Source organism: Neltuma alba, unplaced genomic scaffold (assembly GCF_004799145.2).
Source record: "Neltuma alba isolate B1F8T4 unplaced genomic scaffold, ASM479914v2 tig00010377_pilon, whole genome shotgun sequence".
NCBI lineage: Eukaryota > Viridiplantae > Streptophyta > Magnoliopsida > Fabales > Fabaceae > Neltuma > Neltuma alba.
The window spans coordinates 169107-186483 of NW_021635281.1; the positions used below are offsets into that span (position 1 = coordinate 169107).

Here is a 17377-nt window from a genome sequence, read left to right on the forward strand (position 1 = left end):
CAGAATTATCATGTTATTTTAATATAGTAAGAACCTCGCTGGCATCGCACGTTTCGACAATTACGTAGATCTTATTTGTGTTCGAAATTGATCATGTCACTAATAATTAAATGGAAGGGCTGATCACTTTGAGCGTCTTTCATGCTAATCAAGTCTCTATAAATGTAAATTAAATATGTATAATAAGATTTGATTTTATGCATGATTTTAATATTTTATTATTTTATTATTGACTCATTCAGATTTCTTCCATTAATTAATTAATTACTTAGCTGCCCCAATAACAGCATCATCGTCATGCTTAGATGGGGTTTCAAATTTAAGCTTAGTGTTGAGATATTTGCAAACGTACCTGTTTAAATTGTATAAATAAAACAACTAATTATTAATTACTACTAGAAACTGCCTCTGTTTGGAGTAAATATTTATATTAGAATTCATAGAACTCATATTTGCATATAGCTAATAATAAGTCATAGCGCTAGAGCACCATTTACGAATATTTCTGAATTTTTTTAATTATATAATTGTCATGTTATTTTATTTTTACCAGAGGATTATTATGTTATTGAGGACCGGAGATAGTACATTTATTATTTGAAAATTACAAATTAAAAAAAATTAAATTTGAACTGTTTGAATAAATTTTCAATGGTAGATAAGAGCACACGAGGATCGTTCAGTGTACACTTATGATTACTCAAACACGAGAATTGGAATTTAAGAATGATTCTGCAGATTAGGGACATAAATTTCCATGTTCAAAATTAAGAATACAAACTTTTATATAAAATAAAATTTACGATAAGGGAGCAAGTTTGTGTATTACCTGGGTATATAAATCATATAATAAAAACTTATTAATATAAATCATAATAAAAAATAATTTTCTATAAAAAAATATAAAATTTTCTTTTTATCGTTTGTTTGGCTAACAGTATAGTATTAAATATAGTCTGCTTTGAACTTTATTAAAATACAATTAACTCAGTTCAAATCCATCCAAAGTTACGTGTTTTACCTTCAATTTTAATTAAATTGCTAATTATCACATGATAATCTCTAATCAATTCAATGATTATATATGACGTATCAAAGCCTATATACAGATAAGTAGTCTACCATAAGATCGTAGAAATATAAAATGAAAATCAAATAATTCATAAAGTCCACATCTTATTGTGAAAACGAAATTTATCATCATTTAATAACGAGGCCTTCCTTGATGCTAATATAAATATGTAATGTGCGTGAATAAAATAATTAAACAAATCCTAAAGAGGAAGTCCTAAAGCAATTATAACATAAGTCAACACAAGTTTTTGTGATTCCAATTGACCACTAGAAAAAAACTAAGAGATCCTATAATATAATACTATTTTTGGTTCTAAATAAAAAAACTAGACGATGAGTTTACTTTAATTCTAAATATAAGATTTTATCTGTTTTATTTTTTTTTTTTTTTTGTCTACCCAATTCACCAGAGTTTTGTTCCGACTACATCTGGATCCGACCACGTCGCACATTATCTGTTTTATCTTTCGCACATTATCTGTGTTATCTTTCAAATTAATAATTTATCTCCCAAATTATCAATGAGCAGTTACGGTGCACATATTTCATTGCCAAGTTTGGGAACACTGGAGGACAAAAAAAAAAAGAAGAGCATTTTCAAAGGTAAAAAACCAAAAAAAAAACAAAGAAGAAGAAAGCTTTTTACATTTTAACATGTGACATGCAAAGGTTAAACAGGTAAATGAAAAAATTGACAGCTTTAAAATTGAAAATATTTGGCAAAAAACTAAAACGATGGGAGGTCCCAAAAAAAAAAAACAAATACAACAGTCTTTCTTTCTTTTTGGGCATCAAATACAACGGTCTTTTAATGTGTCCTCCCTCTTAAAATATTAAATAGTAATTGTCCGCATATACACATATACATCAAATTTCCGATATGCCAATGTCGGTGAAGTTGAAATGATGGGGAGGCACTCTGCACGCTGCGACCAATGAAAAACAATAATTATATTTACCAACAGAGGTTGTGTCTAGCAGAAGGGACTAATCCCTCATAACATAGCGAACTAAGGTTTAAATCTCCACGAGGAGAAGTGTCCACATTTAGTACCCAACAATAACTCGAATAGGATTGCCTATAGCGGAAAAAAAAACAATTATATTCTTTATCACTTATTGAGAGGATTATTTCTCAATTACTCCAAATCTAGAAAAAATTAATCTCAAGTTCAAATTTAAGTATATCTTTATTTCACCTGAAAAAAGGAGGGAACAGTCATCATTGGTTGGCCAAAAAATAAAATCATCATTGGTAAATAAATTGATTCATTGAAGGGGGAGAAAACCTTCGAATTTGTTTTATTTTGGCATGCTGTAGGGTAACGCTCCCGTTTTTATTATAAATCACTTTTAGGAAGAAAAATTTTATCCTAAATATAAATCACTTATAAAATACATAATTTAAGCAATGCTAATTATTTTCTAATTTTGTCTTCATTTAATTCTCATTAAAAAAAAGGAAAAAAAATGTGAGAATAATGTGCATAGAAAGAAAATCTTCGTCCCCATCTCAACATCATCTTCATCAACTGACAAAGGGAACCCCCCGTCATTCCCATTGACGCCTCAAATGCGGCGTCATCTTCATCCCAATTCATATATCATTTTTAAGATTGGCATGTCCTAGCATTTAATTCTAATTAATATAAACTTTTTTGGTAAATCTTACTCTTCTGATTTTATTTATAAAGTAGAGAAAACATATATTTTTTACTCTTATCTATAGAATACTGAGAGAAATTTTTTATATAGAGATACAATTTTATCCTTCATTTATTATTGTGTTGATTTTGTTTACATAAGTTATAATGTATATTTAATAGGGATAAAGTTAAAAAGTTAATGAATTTTAAATAAAAATTACTAAAATTTAAATTTTTTAAATTTATGTGAAACATATAAAAAATAACTTATAAATAAGATCGGATGAGTATTTGCTAACAAGGGCTTCAGTGGGATTTCACGTTAGGTATAGAAGGAATACAAACACCACAATGAATTGGATCTTATCTTTCAATAGATCGTTTCCACACCTAAGACAAAGTTGCTCCCACTTGGGTTCTCCATCGGGTTTTCTCGCCCTCCGTCCAACCTCTAGCCGGTTGTATTTATTTATTTAAGTGTTTATAAATATTTTTAAATCTTATAATCCACGTTCCATCGAGTCAACAATTTTTTTTTTAACAGAAAAAGTCAAATCAGTCTACCATGTCACTTGCCTCTGTGGAAGTGTTTTAAAAAGATTGCCCATATGTCATGATTTTTTAACAGACATTTGGCCATTTGGGCACAACTAAGTATGGATAAAATTGCATCATAAATAATACTACATCTGTTTTTTAACATAAGACTCAGTTGAATAATTTAAAAATATTAAGAAAGCTAAATAAATTAATTAATTAGAATATATATTGCATGAACTACTTATATGTATCATTATATTATATATAAATTTATAACTAAATAAAATAAAATACTGTAAAATAATTTATTTATCTTCTTTAATCTTTTCAAATTAGTTAATTGAATATTTTATTAAGTATAAAGAAAGTATTATGATGCTATTTTACCCTTCAATTTTTCTAATGATGTGGGGGGTTGATGACATATAAATATATATATATTTAGATATGAGTAAAATATATTGATTACCCCTCTATTTTACTTAAATTATAGAAACCTCCCTTCTATTTTGAAAACATATATAAACTTCCCTTCAAATTAAAATGTATGTTACACAAACCTTCCTTATATTTTTAAAATTCAATTTCCATCCATCCAACCGTTTGTTGACTGTTAAGTTTGATTTTTAAATTTTTATTTTGTTCAAAATATCCCTCTTTAACATAAATGTTATTTATACATTTATATCTTTAAAAAAAATAATTTTTGATACAACAAAAAATAATTATAATACATGTATTTTCAAAATTTTTAATATTTTATAAAAATTTTAATTTTAATTATAGTATAGAATTATATAATTTTAGTTCCTCATAAAATATTGAAAATTAAGATTTTTTTAAATGACTAGAAAATATTTTGAATGCTTATTTTCTTATCACATAATATAAATTATGCGAGTTTGAAAACTTATATAAACCATTTAAATTTATGTTTGCATGAACTAAATTACTTAATTTTTGGCCTAATACAATAAAAAAATTAAACAAACAACAATTTTCAAAAATAAAATAAATAAAATTAAGGTGAAGGAGAAAATTTTAAATTCTTCGATATAGTTTTAACCAAGATTTTGGGATTTAGGATTATGAATGGTAATTTAGCAAATAGAAAGTATTTCAATATAAATTTGAATTTAAAAAAATATCTTTTTAAAATATTCTTAACGGAGTTAATGGTTTAGATTTAAGTGTATGTTTTCAAGATAGAGAGGAGGTCTGTGTAATTAAGACAAAATACAAAAGAGGTTATAGTATTTTACTCTTTAGATATTAATTGCTGAGTTGTGTTTGAAATTTTCATTAACTTCACAAAAGTAAAACAATGAAATGGTCGTAAGCATCATAACAAGCTCTTGATTTGCTTGGATTTGATTTCAGTTCCTTGGGATGATACACTTGAAAGTAATATTTATTTAGGAAAAAAAGGTTTTACAATACATAGAGAGTTGAAATGAGATTTTTATTTATTTTGATATTTTTTAATTATAAGTTGACCTATAATTTAATTTTTCACTTGCTTGCGGAAATTGACACCTTTAGGTGCGGCATTCACATGGTCGACCCTAAAATAAGAGACTTTTGTGAATAAATTAAGAGTCCTTTGTTTGGACTTTGGAGCAAAATTCATTTTCATTTAAGTCCATCTCTATATATATGAATTAAATTTCTAATAAGCTAACTCTTTGTAATGTATTAACAATGTAATTTGATCATTCTTAATAATAAAACTCATAAAATGATTAAATATTATGAAGATATTATATCATTCATTTTTTGTTTACGTTTATTTCCATCTTAAGTTTTAGATTAACTCTTGGACAAAATTTCAATTAAATAAATGTATACAATATTTTAACAACCAAATTTAACTAAAATTTAAGGAAATAATTGTATAAAATATTTTAGCAACCAACTTTTCAATTTTAGATATAACCTCAGTCCTAAGAACATTTTTGGAAAAAAAATAATTATAACATGATAGATTTTCAAATAATCAACTTAGGGATAGCTAGGTTTGAGAATTTATTAATATTAATATTAATTTTCTTAAAATAAATATATATATATGATTTTTCAATCATAAATTATTATAATCACGGTTTCTTCCACATAAAGAAATTTAAATTGATCATAGGAACAAATAAATAATCCATACTTAATCTAGGTGCACTGGGCCTAGTTTTCGAGCCCCAAGCCCACAATTTAGTGAAGAATTTTGATTTTAGGCTTGGACTTTTTATAACAAAAATGCGGCCCATATCAATTAACTTGTTAGTCAACCATCTTTTAAGGGGAAAAAAATAAATATCTACACTAAAAAATAACAAAATAGTACATTTATATTGAAAATTCAATAAAGTGACTTATAAACATGAGTAAAAAGCCCTTCTCTCTCTACCTTATAAATAGAGCTAGGATTATATGTTAGAGAATCGATGGCAAAACCAAAATACATACCAGGGAATTACTCACTCTGCTCCTTATTATGAGTTTTAAATAACCAACTTACGTATAACAAATAATTAGTTAAAATTATTTTAAAATAATAAATAAATTAAAAATATATTTTGTTTTCAAATATGCTCTTATAATAAATGAGAAAAAAAGATGAAAGAGAATATGTGGGGAAATATAAAATAGAGAAATAATTATGGATAACATTAAAAAAAATATCAAATGTTAAGACAAACCCTAAATTGAAGCTTATAAAATAGATCACACTCTTTCATAAATTTGAAACTTATAAATAGAAGCCGGGGAGTATTAGGTAAATGCAAATAATCCTGTGTTATGAGGGTTCAGTTTCAAGATTAGAACTGATCAAATTAAAAATTAAACAATTCATATTTAATCTATTTTTTTTTATAATTTAATGTTTTAATATATGTAAAGTCTAAAATAAAAATTATGTCCTAGATGTCAGATTTTAAGAATTATTTTCTTGCTTAAAAACCATCCATTAACAATTTTAAATGTAGACCGTTACTGCAAAGATTATCATAATATTGGTCATAAAATCGATTCCTAGTACAAGCCATTTTGACAAAAGTTGTGGGCGGGTAGTTGAGCCATCAAAAGGCCAATAACTTGGCTCCCAAATTAGCTTTTTTTTTTTAGTCTCTTTTTATTTTAATTTTTAATTTTTTGTTTTCAATAAGCACCATCCCAAGCTGTGGATTTTCTTGCTTTAGTAAATTTACTTTCACCAGAACTAGAGTAACACATTCTAAACTTTATTAAATGATAAAATGTATGCCTATTGCTTTCATATCTCTCTACCTTAGCATACCATTATTGTTCAAACTAATCCTTCATGCTCTCTGAAATTGGCGTCTCCAAACAACAGCTTGATAGGAGTCATTCCCATGACCTTGACTACTTCTAATTCACCGCAAGTCCTGTGGGTGTTTCTGCTAAACTTCAATGATCTTATGCACATGTAGAAATTAGGTTATATACATGTGTGTGTGTATATAATGATGAATTGTAAGCGCATAGTCATTAATGAGCGAGAGCATATCAAAATTCTACTAATCACTCTATTCCACTTACCAGTTTTAGGCAACAATGTTACTGGAGCTATTATTGCTCTAAATGTTTATTAATAGAAGAGAAGACAAAAAGATTATTTCTTTGATGTTCTTGGTAATAAGTTGAATAATAGAAAAGATGCTATATATAATAATTGATGATTTATGTGATAGCCACGATTGATTTACTAATATTTTGCCTTTTTACTGGCAGCTGATATGAGGAGGACCTTGAAACTCACTTTGGTCAACTTGAAAAGTTTTAAGTTGCAAAAGATAAGTTTAGTAACGAAAACATTATGAGAGGCAGGTTTGGTGAGGTTGCTTCTATGTATGCATTTCTTATAATTCAATTTTGATACCTTATTATTTAAACAGAATAAGACAAATATCAACTGCAACAAATTAAACATATGGCATATTTTAAATCTAGACTTTGAAGCAAGTCGTTAAAAGTTTCATATGAGGTACAAAGCAAACAATGAGCCAAATCTCCAAGCTTTTTATTACATTATTGGCATATCTTCATTTGCTAAATGTTGGATTGAGATATTATTGAAAGGAATTGCTAATGGAAGGCTGGAAGATAAAAGCCTTCGAGACACCTGTTGCATTGATGGTCGAGATTTGGGAGATGGGTTCAAGCATGCTAATGCTATTGTCACCAAAAGAGTTATATCTCTTGCATCTTTCTGTGATGGCAAAGGGAGACGTGAGTCTAGAATATCCTTAAGCAAAATGCTTTCTGTACAGGTCTTTGACAAAGATAATATCAAATCTCCAGGATGTCTTCCCATAATTGTTTCTAATGTCACCACCCCAAAACTATAAACATCGCATTTTTCAGTAACAACTAAGGTGTATGCAAGCTCTGCAATGGGCCAAAAATTAAATAATTATGTATTTATCCCAAGACAAGCAATATACTATAGAAATAAAATACAACATAGAAGGAGCAGTAGTAGAGAATTAGAAAAGCCCACCTGGAGCAACATAACCATAAGTACCAACTAAAAGAGTCTGATTAGATGTATTTGGATCAATGATCCTAGCTGTGCCAAAGTCTGATAAAAAAGCTTCCATCTTTGAGTTCAACAATATATTATTGCTTGTTATGTCTCGGTGGATAATTGAAGGAGCACAGTGATGATGCATATACAACAAAGCATTTGTTATTCCTTTAATGGCATTCACTCTCTTACTCCAATTCAACTCTTTAGCTTCATCATCATAATTCAACACATAAAAAAGGCTTCCTCTTTCCATGTATTCATATATGAGAAACATGCATTGATTATGTAAACAAAAACCATGAAGCTTTACAATATTGCGATGTCGAATTTCACTCAACATCTTCACTTCATTGTGAAAACTCTTGGCCAAAAATGTGTTTCCATATTCTCTTCTATGGAGTTTTTTCAATGCTATGATTTTGCCACTTGGAAGTTGTGCCCTATAAACACTTCCATAAGCACCGGTTCCGATACAATATTTGATGTCAAAGTCCTCTGTTGCTTCAATGATATCTTCATATGCAATTTTTCTATCATAATTCCATATGGAAAACAAATCCCCATTTTTTGCTTCTCTTGCCTTACTTATGGATTTTTTGTGCTTTTTGAATGATTCAAATAAGATAAAACCCACAACAAATGTGATGACAAGAAAAACTGTCAAAGGAATAATGATTTTCAGCCAAGACTTTGAGCCTTTATGTATCTTCTCTGGCGTAAGTAATTCTCTATTACCATTTAAAATGTCATGAGGAAAAGAGCTATAAACTTCACTTGGAACATAGCCACTAAGAAGATTGTATGACAAGTTGATGTATTGTAGCCTACCAAATTCTCCAGGTATGCTACCAGAGATACTGTTGTAGCTTAAGTCAATGCTACATGTTGGTGGCTCATTGCATATATTAGACGATAATATTCCATTGAATTTGTTGTGACTAAAGTTAACATCAACATCTAAGTAGTTCAAAATGTCCGGTACGTTTCCACTCAGATTATTTTGGGAGACATTTATGTGAACGCCAATACTGAAATTTCCTAATTTTTCTGGAATGCCACCACTTAATTGATTTTGAGAAACATCAAAATCTTCTAAATATCTCAAATCGAAAATTGAAGAAGGGATGCCACCTGTAGTGAATAAATTTGAGTATAAATATAAGTTGTGGAGATCTGCCATAAAACCTGAAGTTTAAAGAATGACCCCAACTATTTTTTTGTTTCTACTCAAATCTAGTGATTCTAAATAAAGTTGAGAAGGTTGGAAGGTAGAACACCTGAAAGGTTGTTGCAAGACAAGTCCAAATAATTGAGATTTTGAAGGCCTCCTATATGAGTTGGAATGATACCTGTCACCATTCCATGAAAATATAAATACAATATTTTTTTATATTATGAGTTGGGAAAGGTAGAAGGTAGGGCACCTGTAAGGTTGTTGCAAGACAAGTCCAAATAATTGAGATTTTGAAGACCTCTTATGTGAGTTGGAATGGTACCTGTCACCATTATATGAAAATTCGAATATAATATTTTTTTTATAACATAGTGAATAAATGTGTGCACAAATGTAAGTCTTTTATAGTTGTCATACACCCAGTACTGAACGAACGACTCCAATTAGATTGTTTCTATTCAAATTGAGTAATCTTAAATAATTAAGGTTAGTGGAAGTAAGTAAAATTATTGCAAGACAAGTGTAAATATTGGATGAATGAATGAAGGGTTCTAATTTAAATTAAAGTTGTACCTGTTATCCCCATTCTAGAAAGATTTAAGTATTTTAGTCTTTCTAATTCAGTGAAGTTGAGATCTGCTAGCTGAGGATGCTGTGAATAGATTCTTGGTCGGTTAATTAAGATAACTCTTCCTAAGCCATCGCATGATATGCCATCCCAGTCACAATAGTAGTGGGAGCCACCATTTGCTTTGAAGCAATGCATGCTCATTCCCCACGGTCATGGCAGTTGTGATATTATAGCCATGTGTTTGAATAACAAAAGCTTACACCATCACTTTAGAAGTTTCACTGAAGGAGTTTCCATTACAACCAAAAGCTTGTTTCTTTATTATTGTGGTTAATTCATAAAGCATTCAGCATATTATTCTCTTTTTCTTATTACATTGGGAGAATTACAATCAAGTCTTAAGGAAGAAAAATAATTACAAAATAAGTTCTAAAAATTGTCATTGTGTATTTTGGCACTTGTCTTTATAGGCTGCTGAGGTTGTTATTGTTTTAGTAATTATTTCTCTTCCTTAGAGCTTGATTGTAATTCTCCCTATTATGTTTGAATTGTTTGTATCATAAAGCTTAAAAGTGACTTCGTAATGCTATAGTTTTTTTTTTTTTTAGCTCAAAACATATGCTAGGTATTTTGATCATTTAAAACATGTCTTCAATGTAATATTTCATTTTTCCTTTTTTTTAATTTAGATAAGGATGAGAAGTAACTCACTTGAAACAATATTGTTGTAAGACAAGTTTAGATATGTGAGTTGTGGAAGATCTTCTATTTGAGTTGGAACTGGATCTGTCAAAATCAAAACACATTCCTTTTAATTGCAAATGTATGTCTTAGGTTATTTTTGATCAAATAAAAAGTTGTTATGAAACAAGTTCAAATAATTGAGATTTTGAAGAGCTCCTATCTGCGTTGGAATGGTACCTGGTAATAACCTATTTTATTAAGTCATAAAGGTAAATATAACAGTTTTAAATTGAGTGAATTTGTAAGGTATAGTATAAGGCACATAAATTACTAGTAAGATTGTTGTAAGATAAGTTCAGATTTATGAGATTAAGAAGAACTCCAATCTGAGTTGGAATGGTACTTATCAACTCTATTCCATGATTATTAGGCTATATACTACTAGTTCTTTTGTGATGCAATAAATAAACTTGTGTACAAAAACAAGTCTTTAATATTTTTCGTAAAATACAAAGTTGAATGAACGGGTCCAACTGGATTGTTTCCATTCATATTGAGCAACTTTAAATGAGTAAGGTTGGCAAGAGTGTAATGTAAGTAAGATTATTATAAGACATTAGATGAATGAACGAATGAATAAAGAGCTTCGCTTAAAATCAGAGTGGTACCTGTTAACCTCATTCTAGAAAGATATAAATATTTTAGTTTTTGTAATGTGGTGAAGTTAAGATCTACTAGCCGAGGTTGCTGTGAATGGATTCTTAGTTGTTCTATTGAAATTACATTTCCAAAGACATTGCAAGATATGCTATCCCAGTCACAAGGGTAGTCGAAGCCATTATTGTAGATTATCGTCAGTTGAATAAGGTCACAATTAAGAATAAGTATCCCCTTCCAAGAATTGATGACTTGCTTGATCAGCTTGTAGGTTCTTCTGTGTTCTCCAAAACTGATTTAAGGTCTAACTATCATCAGTTAAGGATCAGGGTAGAGGACATTCCCAAGACCACTTTCAAACTCGTTATGGTCACTATGAGTTTCTAGTGATGCCTTTTGGGTTAACAAACACCCTAGCGGTGTTTAGGACTATATGAATAGAATTTGCAGGCCTTATTTAGATCAGTTTGTTGTAGTTTTCATTGATGATATCTCATGTACTCAAAAAGTGAGGAGGAGAATCGTAAACACCTTCATATTGTATTACAAATATAAAGAGAGAACAAGTTGTATGCCAACTTGAGCAAGTGTGAGTTTTTGTTAAAGGAGGTAAAGTTTTTAGGTCATGTGGTATCTGCCAAAGGTGTGGTCGTGGATCCAAGTAAAGTAGAGGCAATGTTAAAATGGGAAACTCCCAAGTTTGTGACTGAAGTAAGAAGCTTTGTGGGGTAATCAGGTATTACCGCCATTTCATTAAAAGCTTTTCTCAAATAGCCATGCCACTAACTAACCTGATGAAGAAGGACAAACCTCTTGTATGGACAAAAAAGTGTGAAGCTGCATTTCAAGAGTTGAAAACGAAGTTGACCATGACACCTGTTCTCACTATACCTGAACCATCACTATTGTATACGGTGTACACAGATGCATCTTTGAAAGGTTTGGGCAGTGTATTGATGCAAGATAATAGGGTAGTAGCTTATGCATTCGGACAATTGAGACCTCATGAGGAAAATTACCACACCTATGACTTGAAACTAGTAGCAATTGTGTTTGCCTTAAAGATTTGGAGACACTATCTTTATGGTGTGTAGTGTGAGATTTTCAGTGACCATAAAAGCTTAAAGGACCTGGTAGATCAAAAAGAGTTAAATAATCGTCAATGAAGAGGGATGGAATTCTTAGCGGATTATGATTTTGAATAGAATACCATCCAGGGAAGGCTAATATGGTGGCTAGTGTATTGGGTAGAAAGACAATTCATGTTTTCTATATGAGTATGACAGAGCATCACTTGCTAGAGGAGCTAATAGAAATACCAATTATGGCTAAGATAATGGAGATTATTGTTACTTTAAATGGAGTACTTGGGGACTTTGACTTTTTTAAAGAGTTGAAGATAGCCCAAATGAAAGATGATGAATTAATAAGGGTAAGAGAAGAACTAGAAAATGGAGCTGTATCGGATTATGACATTGAAGACGAAGGAATCTTAAGGTCCAAGAGAAGGATTTGTGTTCCAGATAATAAAAAAATAAAAAAGACAATTCTTGAGGAGGCACATAGAACTAAGTACACCATTCACCCTGGAATAACCAAGATGTACCATGATCTAAAGCAAGAGTATTGGTGGCCAGGGATAAAGTGTGATATGACTAATTTGGTACTCAAGGGTTTGACTTGTCAGAAAGTCAAAATTGAACACCAACAGCCACCGAGTTTAATCCAAAACTTGGAAATCTCTAAGTGAAAATAGGATATCATTTTAATGGACTTTATCATTGTAGATAGACTAACAAAGTCATCCTACTTTCTCCCAATCAAGTCTACTTATTCTATGGAAAAACTCGCTCAATTGTACGTAGATGAGATTATGAGATTGCATGAGATACCAAAAGATATCATATCAGATTGAGATATGCAAGGAGCCTTTCACACAGAGTTGAAGTTCAGTACGGCGTATCATCCCCAAACTGATGGTCAAACTGAGAGAACCATCCAACTCTCGAGGATATGTTGAGGGCTTGTGCCATTGAATTTTTGGGTAGTTGGGATCATCATGTTCCACTAGCAGAATTCGCCTATAATAATAGCTATCATGCGAGCATCAGATGGCACCTTATGAAGCATTGTATGGAAGAAAGTGTAAATCACCACTGTGTTGGATTGAATTGAGTGATAGAACTATTGTTGGCCCTGGCTTTGTGGATGCAACCATAAAAAAAATTGAATTAATCAAAGTTGATGACCGCTCAGAGTCTCTAGAAGAGTTATGCAAATTGACGGAGGCCTTTGAAATTTGAATTGGGTGACTATGTGTTTTTGAAAGTTTCACTAGTGACTGGTATTAGTAGATCTATTAAGGCCAAGAAGCTGACTCCTCGATATCTTGGACCTTATGAGATTTTAGAGTGAATTGGACCGATCACTTATCGAATTGCTTTACCACCGCATCTCTCTGATGAGCACAATGTCTTTCATGTGTCACAACTCAAGAAGTATCATCCAGATCTATCTCATGTGATCGAGACTGAGGAGATTGAGTTATAAGAGAATCTTACCTTTCAAGCTAAGCTCAAATGTATTCTAGATGTTAAGGATAAGCAACTTTGGAATAAAACAATCCAGTTACTTCAAGTTTTCTAGAAAGACATGTCTCGTGGTGATGCCCCTTGGGAAACGGAGGAGCGAATGTGACATGATTATCCACATCTGTTTTCTTAAGTATGTGTTGATGTGCTGATTATGTACTATCTTGTGTGTTGATAGTATGTGTGTAGTGATATTGTCTATTTCTTTAATGTTGTTATGTTGCTATATTTCTTACATGTCACAAATTTTAAAGACAAAATTCTATTTAGAAAGGGAGAGCTTAACATCCTAAATGTTTTTTTGGTATTAAAAAAATTATTATGATTTCAAAATAATAATAATTAAATCATATAAAATAATAATATTTTATTATTATAAATAATAATACTTTATTAAAAAAAGAGAAAAAGTAAAATAAAAAAAACACGCACTTTCCACCAAATTCGATGGAAAAGGCAAGAACATTTAAGAAGAAGAAGAAAAATAGAGGAGGTTAATAAATAAAGAAATAAAAATAGGATGAGACAGTTGAGTGGGAAGGATAAATAAGAGGAGGGAGTGTTAGGCAGAGAAGAGAAGAGAAAGAGAGGGAGAGAACGAGACTCAGAGAAAGAGAGGAAGAGAGAGAAGCAGAGAAACATTAACATTTTGAAGAGTAATACAAGCTTTGTGGATTATTTAGGTACATAAATGTACTTCTTTTTATTAAATTTTCTTTTTGAATATTTTTTATATATTTAGAGCTTTATATTAGTAGTATCATTATAATGTTTAGAGAAAATTTTAGGATTTAGGTATGAAGTAAGTATTGAGTTTTGACAATAGATGACCATAGAAATTTAGAGGTAAATAAGTAGTTAATTTTAATCAGTCCATATTTGTCCATTTATTACTTTTGGTATTTGAAATCAAATTTATTTTGTTGAAAAATTTGTCATTTATGATATATATCATATTTATACCAATTACAATTAAGTTAAATAATTTATTTGATTTGTTTGATATATTATTGAAATTTTAATCAGTTTATATTTATTCATTGATTGTTTTAAAAATTTTACACTAAGATTTTAGTTGAAAAATGTATTATTGAAGAGATATAGAATGTTTTTACCAATTAAATTTAAATTAAATAACTTATTTGGGTTATTTAATATATTATTGAGATTTTGATTGGCTTAAAATATGAAATAGGTTAAGGATGTATTATTGGAAAAGATTTTTAAGCTAGAAACTTAAGTTATAAATTAAAATTTTACATAATTAAATAAAATCAATATTTATTTGTAATTTAAATGAGTTATTTGGGTAAAGAAAAATTGTTATTTGAAGTAAGAATTTTTTAGTAGTAAATATATGTATATATTAATAATAATAAATCCTATGTAATTTAAGTTATTTATTTGTATGTATATTAAATTGTATCTACATTATTTGTAGATCATTATTTGTATATTACTTTATATTTTGGAGTCTGTAATTTGTACTTTTCTTTCTCAAGCTGTGAGTTAAGTAGAGGTAACCAAGGTTAATTTATTTTATATAAATGCTTTGAATTGTAAGGTGTTTACTACATTTTTATTTTCTCAAATAAATTTGTGAAAGTATGTCTATGAATAAAGTATGTTTTTTTTTACATGACAAATTTTGATAAATTGGAGAGTATGTCGATTTAATTATGCCTGAATTGTATTTTATTGAGAATTATGTTTTTTTGTGATAAACTGATACTAAATTTGATATACTGATATTATATTATTAAATAAAATGAAAATATGTTGTACTTTGTTTGAAACTATATCATCTTACTTCGCAGAACTATGATATTTTTAATTTATATTGTGACTAAGCAAAGGGTTCATATATGGAGGTTGGGATTTTGTTATGTAGGGGATAATTGTTCTTGAAGCCCGCGTGGTATGCATACACTACTAATCATACTGTTTGGTCTTTTTGTCAGACCCATATAGTTCTTCCTTTTTCTTGGCCCGAAGTTGAGAAAGAGCTCTTGGGTAGACACCTCTTGCACCATAGTCCATTCTTGAGTTGTGTAGGTGCAAGAGGGATCCGTTGCTTGATGTGAGTGGGGTGATCTTTAGCCAGGTTACTTAGCACAAAAAGCCCAGAACCATGTCAAGGAGCCATAAGGAGAAGTATGGTGATGGGAGGCATATTTTATTGTGTTGTTGCATATGTGTACTTTTGCATGAAGTATGCCATGGTTATCATCAAAAAAATGGTTTTATAATTATGTATTAAGAAGGGGTCATTTCAAATATAGCATTTTTAAATTGGAGTAAATTTGCAAGAGTAGAAATGGAAGATATAACACACCAGTAAGACTATTAGAAGACAAGTCCAAATAAGTAAGATTTTGAAGAGCTCCTATTTGGGATGAAATAATCCTTGTCAATAAAGATATTAGGTTGTGTGGAGGTAAATACAATATTTCAAAATTTAGTGAATTTGCAAGGCAATAGTAGAAATGAAAGATATCTAACTCACCAGTAAGACTGTTATAAGACAAGTCCAGATAAGTGAGATTTTGAAGATATCCTATCTGTGACGGAATGATCCCTGTCAATAGATGTATTAGGTTGTGTGGGGGTAAATATAATATTTCCAAATTGAGTGAATTTACAAGGTAAGAGTAGAAATGAATGATATATAACTCATAAGTAAGATTGTTAGAAGATAAGTATAGATGAATCAGATTATAAAGAGATCCTATCTGTGATGGAATGATTCTTGTCAATAAAAGTATTAGGTTGTGTGGAGATACATTTGATATTTCAAAATTGAGTGAATTTATAAGATAAGAGTAGAAATGAAAGATATATAACTCATGAGTAAAATTGTTAGAAGATAAGTATAGATGAATATGATTATGAAGAGATCATATCTATGATGGAATGATCCCTGTCAATGGAGGTATTAAGTTGTGTGGGGGTAAATATGATATGTCCAAATTGAGTGAATTTACAAGGTAAGAGTGGAAATGAAAGATATATAACTCATAAGTAAGATTGTTAGAAGATAAGTATTGATGAATCAGATTATCAAGAGATCCTATCTGTGATGGAATGATCCTTGTCAGTAAAAGTATTAGGTTGTGTCGAGATAAATATAATATTTCCAAATTGAGTGAATTTACTAGATAAGAGTAGAAATGAAAGATATGTAACTCATAAGTAAAATTGTTAGAAGATAAGTATCGATGAATATGATTATGAAGAGATCCTATCTGTGGTGGAATGATCCTTGTCAATAAAAGTATTAGGTTGTGTGGAGATAAATATAATACTTCAAAACTGAACGAATTTGCAAGGTAAGAGCAGAAATAGAAGATACGTGACTCACCAGTAAGACTATTGTCAAACAACTCCAAATAAATGAGCTTTTGAAGAGCTCCTATTTGGGATGGAATAATCCCTGTCAATAGAAGTATTAGGTTGTGTGGAGATAAACACGATATTTCAAAATTTAGTGACTTTCAAAGGTAAGAGCAGAAATAGAAGATACGTGACTCACCAGTAAGACTGTTGGAATACAAGCGTAGTTCAATCAGATTATGCAGAGATCCTATCTGTGATGGAATGCTCCCTGTCAATAGAGGTATTAGGTTGTGGGAAGATAAGTACAATGTTCAAAAATTTACTTAATTTGCAAGCTAAGAGTAGAAATGGAAGATATATAACTCATCAGTAAGACTGTTAGAAGATAAGTCCAGATAAGTGAGATTTTGAAGAGCTCCTATTTGGGATGGAATAATCCCAGTCAATAGAAGTATTAGGTTGTGTGGAGATAAATACAATATTTCAAAATTTAGTGACTTTCCAAGGTAAGAGCAGAAATGGAAGATATGTAACTCAATAGTAAGACTGTTAGAATAC

General features: G+C 29.9%; 2 protein-coding genes across 5 annotated transcripts in view; both read right to left on the reverse strand.

The window, feature by feature from the left end:
• The window catches only part of LOC114756225 (probable leucine-rich repeat receptor-like protein kinase At1g35710), a 64038-nt gene that overhangs the window by 43958 nt on the left and 2703 nt on the right, over positions 1-17377 (reverse strand). The window contains exons 4-6 of the mRNA XM_028945163.1: positions 17016-17087; positions 16845-16916; positions 15990-16061 (exon numbers count right to left, since the gene is read on the reverse strand). Coding sequence (XP_028800996.1) covers positions 15990-16061; positions 16845-16916; positions 17016-17087 — 216 coding nt within the window. The remainder of the gene's footprint in view (positions 1-15989; positions 16062-16844; positions 16917-17015; positions 17088-17377) is intronic.
• Positions 7128-11753, reverse strand: LOC114756220 (receptor-like protein kinase 5). 4 transcript variants are annotated; one of them, XM_028945157.1, is made up of 5 exons: positions 11684-11753; positions 10263-10472; positions 9554-9755; positions 9084-9155; positions 7128-7664 (listed from the first exon to the last, which is right to left on the reverse strand). In XM_028945157.1, the coding sequence occupies exons 3-5, from the start codon at positions 9750-9752 to the stop codon at positions 7300-7302; spliced, it is 636 nt and encodes a 211-aa protein (XP_028800990.1). In that variant the 5' UTR covers positions 9753-9755; positions 10263-10472; positions 11684-11753; the 3' UTR covers positions 7128-7299. The 4 variants fall into 4 exon arrangements, 3 of the variants coding, with proteins under 3 accessions (XP_028800990.1, XP_028800989.1, XP_028800991.1); XM_028945156.1 differs by lacking the exon at positions 11684-11753 and adding an exon at positions 10567-10579 and having other exon boundaries at positions 10263-10337; XM_028945158.1 differs by lacking the exon at positions 11684-11753 and adding an exon at positions 10567-10579 and having other exon boundaries at positions 10263-10359.